Genomic DNA, 17113 nt, shown 5'->3' with positions numbered 1-17113 from the left:
TTTATATTTTCATCATTTGCGGCCTCAAATCAAAGCTCAACTTACTCCAACTCCACAAAATTCTTGTCAATAAGCAGACAAATACTAATTTTCAGAAATACACACACAAACACACACACACACACACACACACACATACACACACACTTTACTAGTAGTTTTCTTAGTCAAAATTAAGTGCCAGAAAAGAGTCTTCTAACTTTGTTAAGTATATAATTAACAAAGCAAATCTTAATTTTTGACTTCCTCTTACTAAAAAAATGCGATATTCTCTGAATATTTTGAAGATTTGTCTTTCCTGAGAAATTTTGATTCATTTAGTGTCATATTACCTTTCAACCATTTTTTTCTTTTCGCAGCTCGTTGCACCTTAGCTTCAAAATCCATCTTCTCAGCCATAAGGATTTCATGAAGTGTGGGTTTTTCCCCAGGACGCATCATTGTTGGAGTTGAATTATGTTCCCGTATATCTTGGCTCACTTCGATTATGCCCTCATCTATATTCATACCATGCAACATATAAAGGGTAAACAGCATTCAGTGGGAAGGAATGGACTGTGCATGTGAAATGCACCTGTACAGTTAATCTGTGTTTTAGCAAGGTCCTAAATTAATAAGCAAAGGAGTATAAAAGCTCTCATAACTGACAGGAGTAGTAACTGAAGGTACAACTAATAGAATCACATTCCAAAAACATTTAATGGTTAGTAAATTTCACAATTCATAACACGAGGTAAAGCTTTTATGTTAAATTTATTAATCACCTAGCTAATAACAGTGAATTTAATTGTTTATAGCAAACAACACTAGTGAAACACAAGCAAAATGCTTTACTATGTAACCCATAGCTGAGAAATACAAACAAGCTTCAGTACTCTGTAGCTGAAAAAAAGCCTCAAGAAATTTTATAAACTGTTTTGGCCTTTGATAAATATAATTTTGGAATAAAATGTGATAACATGACCTTACAATTCACAGTTATAAATTTCATGATAAATCTTCATTTTCTGCTGACGTCTATGACATATTAACATCAGAAATGGAAATGTAAGATTTTATTCAGGTCTTTTGTTATCTACCAAAGCAAGTTGGGGCTTGGGGGTTTGCCTTAATACAATTAGCAATAAATCTCCGGGTGAGATGAAAATATAGCACTCAGTAACTTACATGCAGGTAGTTACTGTAAGTATCATTAAGGATAACAGCTTACCAGAACCTGTCAGATCTGGATCACCAAAACTGTAGTTACACAGCTGGCGCAATGCCTCAACTTCACGCTCGAGCCATACGTAAAGCTGATAACGAAGCTGCCCACCATCAACTTCAAATCCTGTTGCCAATGTTGAAAGCTCTTCCATAAGGATTTTCAGGCAGGCTATGAACTTCAGCTGTTGAGCCATTATGTCCAACTGGCCACCACTAGCTGTGGTTGTCTCTACACTTTCACCTAACAAAAATCAAACATTTGTATTTACATTGTTATAATTATCGTATGAATTAAGATTTCACTAGACCAGTTTGCAAAGCTTATATTCCTCTTTCAAAATCCTCTAGTTATACAGATACACAGAGTGAGCTGTATAACAAATGTAAGAAAAAACAGCAGAAGGATAAAAAAGGCTGAAACATATTGAAAGAGTATGCTGGAAAACAGTAAGAAAGAGTACCATAATGGCACTACTACAATTAAATCAATGTGGATAGTGCTGCTTGGCAAAATCATCAGATGATGCAAGAGAACTATTGGATTGCTTTGGCAATTTCAGGATTTCCTTTCAGTTTTCCCTTTTAAATTTGTCAGACCTATTCTGCATTTTTATACATATAAAACTCTGCCAAATCTCAAAATTAGTAAATAATAATTTAAAATGATATATGTTGCATTAACTTCCAAATTGGTTCAATACATCAGAACATGATTTTCAGCTAATTATAGTATGCAGAGGAGGACGTATTTCTTTGCATAATTAATTGTCTTAATTCTTGTATCTAATGAAGTACTGTACTACATTTTCTTTTTCTTTTTTTATGGGATCAAGTACCTTGTATATTTGACGTCACTCAAAAGTTTGTGAAAAGATATGTATAATTTTGTAATGCTTGTTAATATTGAACAGACAGGCTGAGTCTTTCACACACAGGTGGATTTTTTTTTAAATATCCACAACAGTACACTACTAATCATAAAGTCATTCATTGCAGGTTTCATTTAAAGTTCCCAGTGGTCACTACTTGTTTCACCATTCCTCTTTTCTGTCCAGCAGATTGTTGACATGGGAAGAAACATGTTCTTGGTATAAGAGACCCAGCCCGTCTGTTTATGTTAGCTTTTTCTGTTTAACCAATTTTTGTGTTATACTGATGTGTATTTTGTGTCATCAATGCATACAAACAATAAAACCAATGAAGAAACATGTAACCTGAGGAAGTCAGATACAGTCTATAATTCAACAAAGAATTGAGTGGTTGCAGTTGATGCAATGTGTCCAGGATATACACTGATCAACTAGAGCATTACAACCACTGACCAAACGAAATAATCCTGTCCAGGTGATAGCACCATCATCTGGTGAGGAATGTCTGCTAGTCAGACACACGCATGGTGCACATAGTATCAGTGAGCGTGCTGTCCAAGTGTAGAATGGGGAAAGTTGTGCGATCTATCTGAGTTTGAGCAAGGGCAGAATGTGATGGCCCAGAGGCTCAGCACGACTACTTTGGAAACTGCAGGACTTGTCAGGGCTTGAAGGAGTGCTGTGGTGAGTGTCTTCAACACCTGGAGAAACCAAGGCGAAATCACATCCAGACATCATGGGGCTTGGTGGCCATCCCTCATTACAGGTGTCTGAAGTTGTAGGCTGGGCAGACTAGTAAAACAGGACAGGCGACAAACTGTGGCAGAACTAACTTCGACTTTAATGCTGGGCAGAGTACAAGTTCGTCTGAACACACAGTGCACCAAACACTCCTAACAATAGGCCTCCCCACCCGATGACCCGTGCACATGGCAATGTTAGCACCGTGACATTGCAAACTACGATTGAAATGGGCATGTGACCATTGGCACTGGGTGTTGGCGCAGTGACAGAGTGTTGCATGGTCTGATGAATCCCAACACCTACTTCAGCATGCCGATGGGAGTGTGGAAATCCGTTGACCTCCAGGGGAACAGCTTCTCAACACCTGTACTGCGGGATGGAGACAAGTTGGTGGTGGCCCCATTATGTTCTGGGTAACATTCATGTGGCACCCATGAGTCCAGTGGAGCTTCTGCAAGGTACCATGATGGCCAGGGAGTATTGTACACTTGTTGCAGACCATGCATACCTCTTCATGATGATCATGTTTTTATGATGGCAGTGGCTTTTTTCAACAAGATAACACACCATGTCATAAGGCCAAGTGTGATGGAGGGGTTCAACAAACAAAATGGTGAGTTCCAATTGATGTGCTGGCCCCCCGACCTCCCCCACCCCCTGGAACTTACGGGAATTAGGTAACTTTTTTGTGCAGTGTGCAGAAGTGGTGCCGACTCTCTCCAATGACCTACCCAGGCATCACTGCTTTTATGCCATGACACACTGCTGCTGCTGCTAACTGTGCCAAAGGTGGACATTCCAGCTATTAGGTAGGTGGTCATTATGTTCTGGCTGATAAGTGTAGTGTTGGAAGGCACACAAGACACTGGCCATTGTGCACATTTTATGCACTTTCGGACATTGCTGATATAAAGGCATCTGTACTATACAAAACAAACACAGAACTGAATATTTCAAACAGGCTATTTCTCAAGAACATTTATGTCTTACTTATTCTGGAATGTATAAAAAACAATGGATCTGTCAGACCCGGCCATTGTGGGCTGATTTTTCTTTTTCTTTTTTTTCTTTTCTTTTCTTTTCTTTCTTTTTTTTTTTCTTTTTTTTTCGCTCGTTTGTTCACATTACTGTAAGTGTTGACATTTTATGTGAGGGTAGCCAAGAATTGTGCTAAAACTGAAAGGCAAGGTGGCTGGAATCAGCCATCACAGCCGTAAACAGCACAAAGAGGAACTCTCACGCCAGGCTCCATCTTTTGACTGTTCAATTGTCTTCTGCAAAACTAGGAGGAAATGTGTCGTCTATTGACAGTTCACTTTTGTTTCAGTTTTCCTAACCCTCGGACATATACACCAATTAAGAGAAGTTAAGACAAGATACTTGTATAACTATGGTGAATGTCAAAGAAATGTTGTCAGAACAGTACAGCAACACTGGGATATCTACTGTGATCACTAGAGACTGACGTGTCAAGAATTTTCATGAATTATTAAGAAACTAGTGTGAATGTGCAGCTTGAACATCAAAAAGAAGTCGAGGACGAAGACTGTGACTGTCATAGTACTGGAAGAAGCTGCTCTGGCTACAAAGCTTATCAATCCACATGGTGTGACACGCGCCAATCAATGTGGAATCAGTCAGACAAGTGTCTTTATGTACATCACAAGATTTAAATACCATCCTTTTCATCTGTCATTACATCATCACTCTTATGGACATGATTTTTATTTTGTATAGAATTTTATAGGTTTGCTCTTCAATGTACGACAGATGATATGTTTTTGGAGTGTTCTCTTTACCAATGAAGCAACATTTACTAACCACAGTAGTATAAATATACATAACATGTACCACTGGGAAACAGAAATCCATGCTTACATCATCAGGTATGCAGCTATGTATAACTTGGCCTCATAGGAAATGTTGCTGCAGGACCTCACTTCACCCGAGACATGTTAAATGTAAATATAAAAGTACACTTTCTTATGGACATTCTACTGGCACGGATGGCATCTCTGTTCCTGAGGTGACAAGAAAGCATCCTCAGGGCAGGCATAAATGGAAAACTATGTGATGGAAATGCAGATGTTTCCACAAAAATAGTACCATTAAACTATGAGGGCGCGCGCGCGCGCGCACACACACACACACACACACACACACACACACACACACACACACACGTGCGCGCGCGAAATAATTCTGGTAAGCCTATTTTGACATGCTAGAAGTCAGCATACTGTTCTAATTACAAAATCCGTAGCTGGCCTTTATCTATGTCATATAAAATAGGGCCAGAAGGAAATATGTTTTATTTTGGTACCACAGGCCAATTTCCTGCTGCATATAACAACTGAGGCTCCCTTGGTTGTGTTTACACCACAGCAGAAACTTCCACATGCCTTGCATTTCCTTTGTAGTATATTTCTCAGATTTTTTTTTTTTTTTGGTTTGCAGAAAGTTTCAACATTAAAATATCTTTACACTAACCACACACTTTTACTTCACCCTTCTCTGGTCGGTGAAATTTAGCTGACTATGGGCTGCTCCTGAATGCTTACGATTCCTGCTAACATTATCTACATAACAGTATTGTGCACCATAGCAATAAGCAGCCATTGTGTGAATAGTGTTGATTCATGTGTGGTATTGTCCCTAGTGGTCAATACTTTTTACAAAAATGAGTGAAGAGGCTTTACTGGTACCTGGTTCTTCCACCAACTTGCCATCAACTTTCATGTCACCTATGCATGCCTTACCTTATTACATGTTTGCTTCTTTTATCAGCTGTAAGCTGGTTGCCATTGGAGAAGGAGGTGGGGCTTGTCTGAGCAGCCAATGCACTTCCAGTATGCGCAGTGTTAAACTAGTACCCATTTTCACCAAGTGAATATACCACAGTCAATGCACTTCCAGTATGCGCAGTGTGCAACTAGTACCCATTTTCACTTTGTGAATATCCCACAGCAGCATCTATCTTTTTTTTTTAAATTGCTATTTAATAATAGTGAGGTTTTGCAGACAATTTATGAATATAGAATACAGAGTAAGTGTGAACAATTTAAAAAGGAAAACAAATAGGACACCTCAAATCGCCAAAGCAATGTAAAGGTTCACTTGCTTTAGAGAAAGCAAGTGAACCTTTACATTGCTTTGGCGATTTTTCCAGCAACACTACACACTTTCACTACATTTTCACAGTGCTATTAATTCTTCTGTTTGTTTTGCATTATGCAGAGTCAATACGTTTCAGCCTTTTCCCTTTTATTTGTTGAATTTCGAATTTTCTTGACACTGTTACTATTTTTAATTTGGCTAACTTCTTTAGATCTCTGTACACCCAATGTTATCTGCATGTGATTATGTCTTCCTCACTAGATCCTTGAATTTTCTTGTATAATGTGCTACTAATTTTCTTAGCATGATGCTGCTGTGGTCTTCAGTCCAGAAACTGGCTTGATGCAGCTCTCCATGATATCTATCCTGTGCAAACCTCTTCATATCTACAAAACTATCACAGCCTACATCCATTTTAACCTGCTTACTATATTCAAGCCCTGGTCTCCCTTCACCATTTTTACCCCTCACATTTTCTTCCAGCACCAAATTCAAAATTCTCTGATACTTGTATGTGTCCTATCAACTGATCCCTTCTTTTCATCAAGAAGTGCATCAAACATAGTTTTCTCTCTCAATTCAATTCAGTACAACCCTCATTATTAATTGACCTACTTATCTAATGTTCAACGTTCCTATGTAGAAGATGTACAACTCTGCTTCCGCCATTTTTCCCCAACATTTGAGGCTTTAATGAAACAAATTGGTTACACATGTATCATTCAAAGTATTTTCCATCGCTGGCCACTACTTTCTCCCATCTTTCAGGCAGTGTACAAGTCCTGCGTCGAAAAAATGGTTCATCTTTTGAAGCGATCCACGAATCAATCCAATTTGTGACTACTTCATGATATCGGAAGTGTTCGTCAGCCAGGTCATGCGCCACTGATCTAAACAGGTGATAGTCAGAGGGAGCAATGTCTGGAGAATATGGTGGGTGGGGTACGATTTCCCATTTTAACATTTCCAAATACGTTTTGACCTCTTTTGCAACCTGGCGTCGAGCGTTGTCGTGCTGCAAATTCACTTCATCATGCCCTTCGCTGTATTGTGGCCATTTGCCTTTTAATGCTCTGTTCAAGTGCATTAACTGTGTTTGATAATAAGCACCTGTGATTGTTTCACTTGGTTTTAACACCTCATCGTACACGAAGCTGAGCTGGTCCCACCAAATACAGAGCATAATCTAGGAGCCGTGAATATTCGGTTTGGCCATCGACATGACAGGGATATCCCCATGATTTTTTGCGTTTAGGATTATCGTAATTAACCCATTTTTCGTCCCCGGTCACAATGCGTTGCAGAAATCCCTTCCATTTTTGCCTCTGAAGCAACTGTTCACAAACACACAAACGCCGTTCAACGTCTCTTGGTTTCAGCTCACACGGGACTCAAGTTCCTTCTTTCTGAGTCATGCCCATAGCCTTGAGACATTTTGAAATGGCTTGCTGTGTTACTGCCACTAATCATGCCAATTCTTCTGGAGTTTGACGCGGGTCTTCACTCAACACTGTCTCCAATTCTGCATCTTCGAAAACATTCTCTCCACCACTATGACAGACTACGATGTGAAGATCACCCTTCTTGAAGTGTTGAAACCACTCACGACACATTATTTCAATAATAGCATCATTACCATATGCACTTGAGAGCATTCGATGAGACTCAGCGGCTGTTTTCTTGATACTGAAACAAAACAGTAACACCTCATGTAAATGACGAGAATTAGGCTCGTAAACTGACATTTTCAACCAAGAACAACTTTATGATGCAGACACAAATTGACTAATGTTTGAATGAGGTAATGTTGACCGAGGTCCAAGCTAATTTCCTGATGTCTGCGATCTGTTTCTTTCGATCGCTACCTACCACTGTCGCCACCTATCGGCAAACAGGGGAAGCAAAGTTGTACACATCTTAAAAGCTTCTATTCTTTTCTTGTCTGAGTTGATTATTGCCCACATTTCACAAATTTACAAAGCTACAATTCATACCAATATCTTCAAGGAAAGACTCCTTAACAATTATATTTATATTTGAATGTTAAACATTTTATTAAAACCTTTGTTTCGATATTTTCGAAAGCTTTCTCTAAACCTACAACTGCTATAAATGTAGGTTTTCCTTTCTTTAGTCTATCTTCTAAGATAAGTAGGAAGGTAGTGTGGCCTCATGTATTCCTACATTTCTCCTGAACTCAAACTTGTCTTTCCGGAGGTCGGAGTGATGATGCAGGGTGTATTTCTGTATCAGTTATTGCAGCAATGACATATGGTACGTACACATCCGAGCTTATAGATTTTAAGTATTAAAAAACGAATGCAACACTTACATGTATGATTTTAATTTTTCTTAGAAGTAAAAATGTATTCATTTGTTTGTTTTTAATGTTTCATGGGCAGCATAACACCAAAGTCACAGTCAAAGGGATCTTCAACCTTGTACAAAATGTTAATGTCACTGGACACAGACTTCAAACAGACAAAGACCACACACAAGAAGAAGATGCCACAAACTTCCCTCAGATGCTATGGTCTGTGTTTTTAAAACAATGCAAAACTGTATCAAAATGTTAAATGAAATGATTTATGTTCAGCCCTGAGATAGACACACTTGCTGACACACATATATTAAAGTCATGGTGTATATGCAAACAAGAAGAAAAATTTCCCAGATGGCCAGATTAAAAATACACTTTTTTCCCGAGTGAAAATACACTGTACCCCGGGCAAAAGTAGATCTTTTCTTGTGTTAATTGACAATACACTGGATGGTTATAGTTAAATTTTTCCTATTTAACATGTTATAACACAGAAACTAATTATCGAATGAATACCAAACTTGGCAGCATTAATGTCAAGGACATGGAGAAGAGAAATAAAGCACAATCAATCCAATTGAAACAATTTTTATGTGCTGCAATGGTCCATCGCACCATTACATACCAGTACCATACTGCTACAATAGGGGCTCAATATGGTGGCCATCAGTGTCCAGAAGAGTCTGAAAGACACGACTGCATTCAACACAGCAGAATGAAGCATGTCTGTACATATGCTGGCTACCTTTCTTGATATGCTGAGCTTCAAATCAGCACATGTGTGAATGTTTGCTTGGGAAACCTTGTCCTTCAGGTAACCCCACAACTAGAAACCACAGGGAGTGAGATCAGGTGATCATCCTGGCCAAGCATTTGGAAACGATCGGCTGACAATTCGGTTGTTTCCAAATGTGTTTCAGAGAAGCAGGTGAACTTCACAAGCGATTTATGGTGGGACCCAATCTTGCATGAAAACTGGTGAGTTCAATGTGTCTCTCTCCTGCAGGGTGGGTAAGACGTGCCGGTGAAGCTTATCACAGGAAAGTTGGCAAGTCACACTGCATGTCTTTGGTCCTTGAGCACCAACCTGTTCAAAAAAGAGTGGGTCACTGATGAATGTAGCCATGAAGCCACACTGTACAGTAAGACATTCACCATTCAGAGGAACTTCATGCACAGTGACTGGAGGTGAAGATCCTCACACTCAGCAATTCTGTGTTCATCTAACCATCAGAGGAAAATGAGCTTCGTCTGTCCATAGGATGGTCCAGGGCTAGTCCTCATCAGAAAGTGGAGAGCAAAGTCAACACCATGTTGTGCATCCTGTGATGCAAGCTGCTGTATGGTATGGATCTTGTACAGGTATCATTTGAGAATCGTCGATAAAATTTTTCTGGGTTTGAGGCCGCATTGTCAACTATAAAATTCCGACCTTTCGGCGACTATTGCAAGACACCTTCCTCAGGGTTTATTGCTAACTGCTGAATGAGCACTAGTTTCATTACTTATATACTATGGAGGAGTGCTGTCATTGGATATGAGGGTGAGGAGGAAGGATATTAGGTGTTCTTTTATTGGTCTTTGCATTATGTGTTGTCATTGGCAGAAATAGGCATTTTCCATTGGAGTTTCCTTTACTGCTTGCCACTGGTGGAAATCGACGAATAGGAAACTGAGCAGCGACTGCAGCATAGTGTTGTTTACTAACTGCCTAGTATTGGCTAGGGTGCGTCAGCACTCTGTATACCCTCCGCCGTTGTGGCCTGTTGCCTGTTGCTTTGCGAGTGCCATCCTTCCGCAAAGCTGTCACTGCTGGCAGCCAAGACGCTGGAAGTTGGTACCTGTCTTCTCTATTCATGCTGTTGGGTTGTTTGGCTGTTCTATAGCCTCTCTAATCTTCCTTCTCAAACTAAATGGCTGTTTCGCCAGTATGTGGAACTCTCAAAATTCAATCTCCATCTTGCACTGTTCCTGGTGTTCTGCTACCGCTTAGCAGTACACCCTGAAGAAGCCATCTTGCAATAGTCGCCAAAATGCCAGAATTTTATAGCTGACAATGTGGCCTCTAACCCAGAAGAATTTTATTGACTGGGACAACAGCTGCAGAAGCCTATGTTTACATTTAATGAATCTGTATGCGCAGATATACGGAAACATCGGGCAGCTCGAATTACTGAGGCTGAAAAGAAGCTTTGTTGCGGGAAAGGATCCGCCACATTCGTGGTAGTCTTAACATGAACAACATAAAACTGTGTGAACTGCACCTCTTCCTGAGTGGAAAACTGGATGAGGATGACGGAAACATCGGGCAGCTCGAATTACTGAGGCTGAAAAGAAGCTTTGTTGCGGGAAAGGATCCGCCACATTCGTGGTAGTCTTAACATGAACAACATAAAACTGTGTGAACTGCACCTCTTCCTGAGTGGAAAACTGGATGAGGATGACTAGGAGAAGGTAGACAGGTTAACCTTTCAACAAGCCACAAGATCAAGTGAAAATACCACCAACTGCCAGATGACGAAGTTCGACAAATTGCAATGGAACAAAGCGGATGAAGGACCGATTTTGGACACGTGACGAACATTGGAGAGCCTCTCCAGCCACACCTTGAGCAATGCAGCCACACAAATTCTGGCTAAAGGGATTAACTATGCAATCACACAAAAACTAGTACTGAAAGAAGACATTATGGAATCATTGGAGGCTTCGGTTCATCACCTACCACAACCAGAGGCAGAGAAGATACGGCAAGAAGTGGTACAAGTCTTGGCTCACACAAAGCCTCCGAAACAAAACATCAGTAAGGAGGAACATCATGCCATCAAGGAGCTGAAGAATAACTCTCAGATAGTGGTAATACAGCCAGACAAGGGAAATGCCACCATAGTGTCGGACACAGTAGATTACGATAAGCGGATGGATGATCTTTTGAGGGAACCCATTTACCATAAACTTAAGTGAGATCCGACGGTCAAAATAATGAAATCAACGCAAGCGCTACTGAAGCAAACTAGGATGAATTTTGACATGGCCCGAAGACTCATTCCACAAGTGCCACAGGCACCAAGAATATATGGTGTACCAGAGGTCCACAAAGAAGTCTTTCCTTCATGGTTGATAGTGAGCAGTATTAACTCACCAACCTACAAACTAGCGAAAGAATTGGCTCCAAAGCGTACATGTCTAATAAGGCACACAGATTCAAACGTCTTGGACTCCGCCCACTTTTTAGCATTTCTGAAAGAAAAGCGTGTCTCGGGTATGGATCTGATGGTCAGTTTTGACATGAAGTCTTTATTCACAAATGTAACCATGATGGACACCATGAACATCTTAGAGGAACACAAGGCAACTGACATCTGCAAGCTAGTCCGCCACTATTTGATGACAACCTATTTCAGGTGGAAAGGGGATTTCTATGAGCAGATGGGCGGTGTAGCTATGGGTACCCCTCTATCGCCTGTCACAGCAGACATTTTTATGCAAGCGTTCGAAGAAACAGCACTCCAGTATGCACCATTATGCCCAGAATGCTGGCTATTGTATGTTGATGACACCTTTGTCATCTGGCCACACGGAGAAGAAGAGCTTCAGAACTTCCAGCAACATCTCAATCAGCAGCACAGCAAAATTAACTTTACCATGGAGATAGAAAAATACGGGGTATGGCCTTTTCTCAATGTGGAAGTTTACCATGAGCCTGACAGGAAGTTCGGGCACAGTATTTATAGGAAGCCCACCAACACGGACAGGTACCTGCATGCATCCTCCCACCACCGTCCTACGCAATAGAAATCAGCCCTGCAAAGTTTAACTAAGAGAGCCTACAGTATCAGCAATGAACACAATCACAAAGCTGAACTACAGAACCACAGGTCAATTTTTGGAGCTAATGCCTATGACATGACGATATATAAAACTATGGCCCTGAAGGAGGTGGGCAATAAGGAAATGCAGAACGAAGCAAGGGACACTGCCCTGCTACCATACGTACAAGGGGTTACTGAAAGTCTGGGCAAAATTATACATCAGGCAGGTATTAAGCTGATTTTTCATAGCAACAACAAAAGGAAAGATGTTCTGGGCTCAACCAATGATACAGTTGACATGTTTCATGCTGCTGGAGTTTATGAAATCGAGTGCGAATGTGGACTGGTGTATGTAGGTGAGACTGGGTATCCAATAAGCACAATGTTATCTGAACATGAGAGATATATCCGTCTCAAACAATACAATAAATCAACTGTGGTAGAACATCAGGAACAGTGCAAGATGAATATCGAATTTTGAGAGGCCTGCGTACTGGCGAAACAGCTGTTTAGTTTGAGGAAGAAGATTAAAAAGGCTATAGAAATGGCCAAGCAACCAGACCACATGAATAGAAAGGACAGGCACTGACTTCCAGCATCTTGTGGAAGGACAGTTCTTGCAAAGCAACAGGCGTGCAGTAGGGCACAGCGGTGGAGGGTACACAGTGTGCTGACACACCCTAGCTGATACTAAGTAGTTAGTAAACAATCTTACACTGCACTTGCTGCTCAGTCTCCTATTCGTCAATTTCCACCAGTGGCATGCAATAAAGGAAATTCCTATGGAAAACGTCTATTTCCGCAAATGACAACACACAATGCAAAGACCAATAAAATAACACCTAATATCCTTCCTCCTCACCTTCATATCCAATGACAGCACTCCACCATAGTATATAAGTAATCAAACTAGTTCTCATACAGCAGTTAGCAATACACCCTGAGGAAGGCATCTTGCAACAGTTGTCGAAAGGTTGGAATTTTATATTTGACAATGTGGCCTCAAACCCAGAAGAATTTTATTAACTGTGACAACAGCCGCAGAAACCTATGTTTACAATCATTTCAGAATGGTTTGAAGAACCTTCTGTTCAGTGGACCATGGGATGTTCAACTGTTGTGACACAGCACGCACACTGCCTCATGATCGGGAATTACACAGTGTTGTCTGCCATAGCAACAGCGGTTTTATCAATCACCTGTGGTGCAAATGGTCATCAGCCTCTTCCTGGAGCGACACCCAGTTCTCCAGTTGATTTGAACTACTACATCGTGCTCCACACAGCAGGTGGAGAAAGAGGACCCTTCCATAATCCTTTCAGATGGCAATATTCTAGATGTGCCGCTGCGGCATTACTGTAGTTTTGATTATAGAGCTTCACCAATAATGCCCTGCTAGGTGTGTGTGACTATGAATCATGATGACTGATCATGGCAACTGGTGGCCATAGTTAAAAGTAGACAGTGGCACTGTGACACATGGAAATCATGCGCCTCATACTCTGCACATTAATGCTACAAAGTTTGGAACTCATACAGTAATTAGTTTTCATGTTATAATGTGTTAAATGTGGAAAGTTTGATTACGACCACCTGTACTTTCCCTCGGAGACTTAAAACTTCTAAATCCTTTGAATGGTAAAGGTTTTATAAACTGGCATAGAACTTCCTAGCACTTCAGGATACGAAACACAGCAAAAAGCAGTGTGTTTTGGAAAGATCTCTAATGTGCAGAAATATATATACTGTATATTTTGGTATTACGAAAGTGTAAATACAAATTTTACCAAATACAGCATGGTAGCTTGTGAAGCACTGAAATCAAGATTTTGATGTGCTTTTGTCAGCCTATCAAAGCTGAGGTCACATGATCTCGCCAGCCGATGACAGCAAATATTCATGGCACAAGACACGTGATGTAGTCAGCCAGTAGCAACATCACTGTAAAGTTGTGCGAGCATGCAAATAGGAAAAGTTAATGGTTCAAATTAATATACACACAGTATAGTTACCAGAAAAGCTTAGCTTTCACGTATAACATTGGTTGTCAAAATATTTTTGACTTTTTCTTCTCCATGTGTGTGGTCAGGTAGGATCCTAAGAGCACAATTTAAATTGCAGTAGTTGAATATTCCTGACAGCCATGATCATAAATTTCATTGCCGTGCACTAAACATATTGTGGGTTACTTGGCCGAGTACATGTTCCATCGAGCACTTCGACTTTTCCATAGAAAAGCTCGTTATGTGGGCAACTGCTCAAGAACTCACTTCTCACTTTTTTTTTTCAAGGATAATTATCCAGGAACCTCTTGGCAGATTAAAACTGTGTGCCGGATCGAGACTCGAACTCGAGACCATTGCCTTTCGCGGGCAAGTGCTCTACCATCTGAGCTACCCAAGCACGACTCATGCCCTGTCTTCACAGCTTTACTTCTGCCAGGAAGTTTCATATCAATGCACACCCCACTGCAGAGCGAAAATCTCATTCTGGAAACATCCCCGAGTCTGTGGCTAAGCCATGTCTCCGCATTATCCTTTCTTTCAGGAGTGCTAGTTCTACAAGGTTTGCATGAGAGATTCTGTAAAATCTGGAAGGTAGGAGATGAGGTACTGGCAGAAGTAAAGCTGTGAGGACGGGGCGTGAGTCGTGCTTGGGCAGTTCAGATGGTAGAGCACTTGCAAGGCAAAGGTCCCTAGTTCGAGTTTTGGTCTGGCACACAGTTTTAATCTGCCAGGAAGTTTCATATCAGCGCACACTCCGCTGCAGAATGAAAATCTCATTCTGGATAATTATCGTTTTTACCAATGTTATTGCAGAATTTGTAGTCTACTGAAGAGCTAAAATAAACATGAAAAACTAGGCTTGAAGCTTGGTCTTTTTAGCATTTGTTCTCCTTCAAGACATATAAAACACAAATGTGCCAGCAAAATATTAAATATTACCATAAATGGCTAGTCTCCTGGGCCCAACATTTTTCTACATGGCTCATCCTCAAACTGTTAAGTTCTGAATGAGAGTCAAACACTCCATGACTTAAGAAATTCATTGTACATTCTCACACATAATGTTATTCATCTTGTATAACAGGAAATTCACTTTGAAATTAGTGCTTCTTAAAACACCATTCGAAATATGTTCTTGCAATCTATTAAAAATGTAAACGATTGTGACATCACGCTCATCAAAAGCAGGTTGTTGTCACAAACTATTGCACTGTCTTCGTCCTAAGGTCTCTGGCACATTTTCCTATTGGCAGACGCTCGTCTGTGCACCGTGTTTTGTTGTTGTAAATGGTGCATTTTCTTTCCAACTAAAGTTTTATTTTGGTGTTAATCTCTTGTTTACGTTTTACTGTTGCAGTATCACTCTGCAGCGGCATGTTAAAGTAAAAGTCTTTATTACAGGATCACTTCTTACCAGGCAAAATTGCAGAAATTTAACTGAAAATTAAAATAGTGAAAAATTCCTGGAATTCTAAAAAGTTCCCAGGTTTTTCACAATGAAAAAATTGCCTGCATTTTTTCTGGATTTCCCAGTTTCCCGGGATGTACACACCTTGTAAATTACATGGCAGTAATGTGTACATACTGTTCTTTATCAAAACTGTTTGTGACATCTGAGGAGAAGTCAGAAGTGTGTGTGTGCTTAATATTTTGGAAAACACTGAACTAAAACATATTTGCCAAGGATTTGTTTAAAAAAAGCCATGCTGAGAAGAGATTTTTTTCTGAATAAAAATTTGAAAGCTATTACAGATTTAAAAGAAAGAACTAATTCATCTCTGTCTTGGAGCTCGTATTATGCAAAACTGATACAAACTTTGAATACTGAAATATTGTGGAGAGTAGGGACAAGGTAGGGTGCATGAAAATTGATTAATTTTCTTATTCAGGAAGTGGCTAAAGTGATCAAAAATTACGGAGATAATAATTTACTGTTTATTGAGAGTTAATAACACACTAGCCAGAGATTATTGCACTCAGTTATCTTGAAGTTAGCAGTGATCCTTGGTTGGCATAGTAAGTGAAATCAATGGATAAAGAGAATTTTTGAATTAAGTTATGCAATTACATTTAGAAGAAAATGTTTTGAAGTATAAATACTATTCAGTGCCCACAATTTGACTGGCCAAGATAGATACGAAGCCCACACCTAGCACAGGTTTATATTCCAACTAGCTCCACAGGTGACGAAGAGATTGATAAAATGTATGATGAGATACAAGAAATTATTCAGATAGTGAAGGGAGACGAAAATTTAATAATCATGGGTGACTGGAACTCAATAGTAGGAAAAGGAAGAGAAGGAAATGTAGTAGGTGAATATGGAATGGGAGTAAGGAATGAAAGAGGAAGCTGCCAGGTAGAATTTTGCACAGAGCATAACTTAATCATAGCTAACACTTGGTTCAAAAATCATAAAAGAAGGTTGCATACATGGAAGAACCCTGGAGATACTAAAAGCTATCAGATAGATTATATAATGGTAAGAAACAGATTCAGAAACCAGGTTTTAAATTGTAAGACATTTCCGGGGGCAGATGTGGATTCTGACCACAATCTATTGGTTATGAACTGTAGATTAAAATTGAAGAAACTGCAGTAAGGTGGGAATTTGAGGAGATGGGACCTGGATAAACTGAAAGCACCAGAGGTTGTAGAGAGCTTCAGGGAGAGCATTAGGGAATGACTGACAAGAAAGGGGGACAGAAATACAGTAGAAGAAGAATGGGTAGCTTTGACAGATGAAGTAGTGAAGGCAGCAGAGGATCAAGTAGGTAAAAAGACGAGGGCTAATAGAAATCCTTCGGTAACAGAAAAGATATTGAATTTAACTGATGAAAGTAAAAAATATAAAAATGCAGTAACTGAAGCAGGCAAAAAGGAATACAAATGTCTCAAAAATGAGATCGATAGGAAGTGCAAAATGGCTAAGCAGGCATGGCTAGAGGACAAATGTAAGGATGTAGAGGCGCAAATCACTTGGGGTAAGATAGATACTGCCTACAGGAAAATTAAAGAGACCTTTGGCGAAAAGAGAACCAT

The 17113-nt window shown here is 40.0% G+C and overlaps 1 protein-coding gene across 1 annotated transcript in view; it reads right to left on the bottom strand.

The window, feature by feature from the left end:
* The window catches only part of LOC126094455 (dmX-like protein 2), a 355200-nt gene that overhangs the window by 144676 nt on the left and 193411 nt on the right, over nucleotides 1-17113 (bottom strand). Inside the window, exons 41-42 of the mRNA XM_049908834.1 lie at nucleotides 1211-1447; nucleotides 333-497 (exon numbers count right to left, since the gene is read on the bottom strand). Of these exons, the coding sequence (XP_049764791.1) occupies nucleotides 333-497; nucleotides 1211-1447 (402 nt within the window). The remainder of the gene's footprint in view (nucleotides 1-332; nucleotides 498-1210; nucleotides 1448-17113) is intronic.

Source organism: Schistocerca cancellata, chromosome 8, assembly GCF_023864275.1.
Source record: "Schistocerca cancellata isolate TAMUIC-IGC-003103 chromosome 8, iqSchCanc2.1, whole genome shotgun sequence".
NCBI classification, from domain to species: Eukaryota; Metazoa; Arthropoda; class Insecta; order Orthoptera; family Acrididae; genus Schistocerca; species Schistocerca cancellata.
Note: the sequence above shows the minus strand (reverse complement) of the source record. Positions and strands in the feature narration are given on the sequence as shown.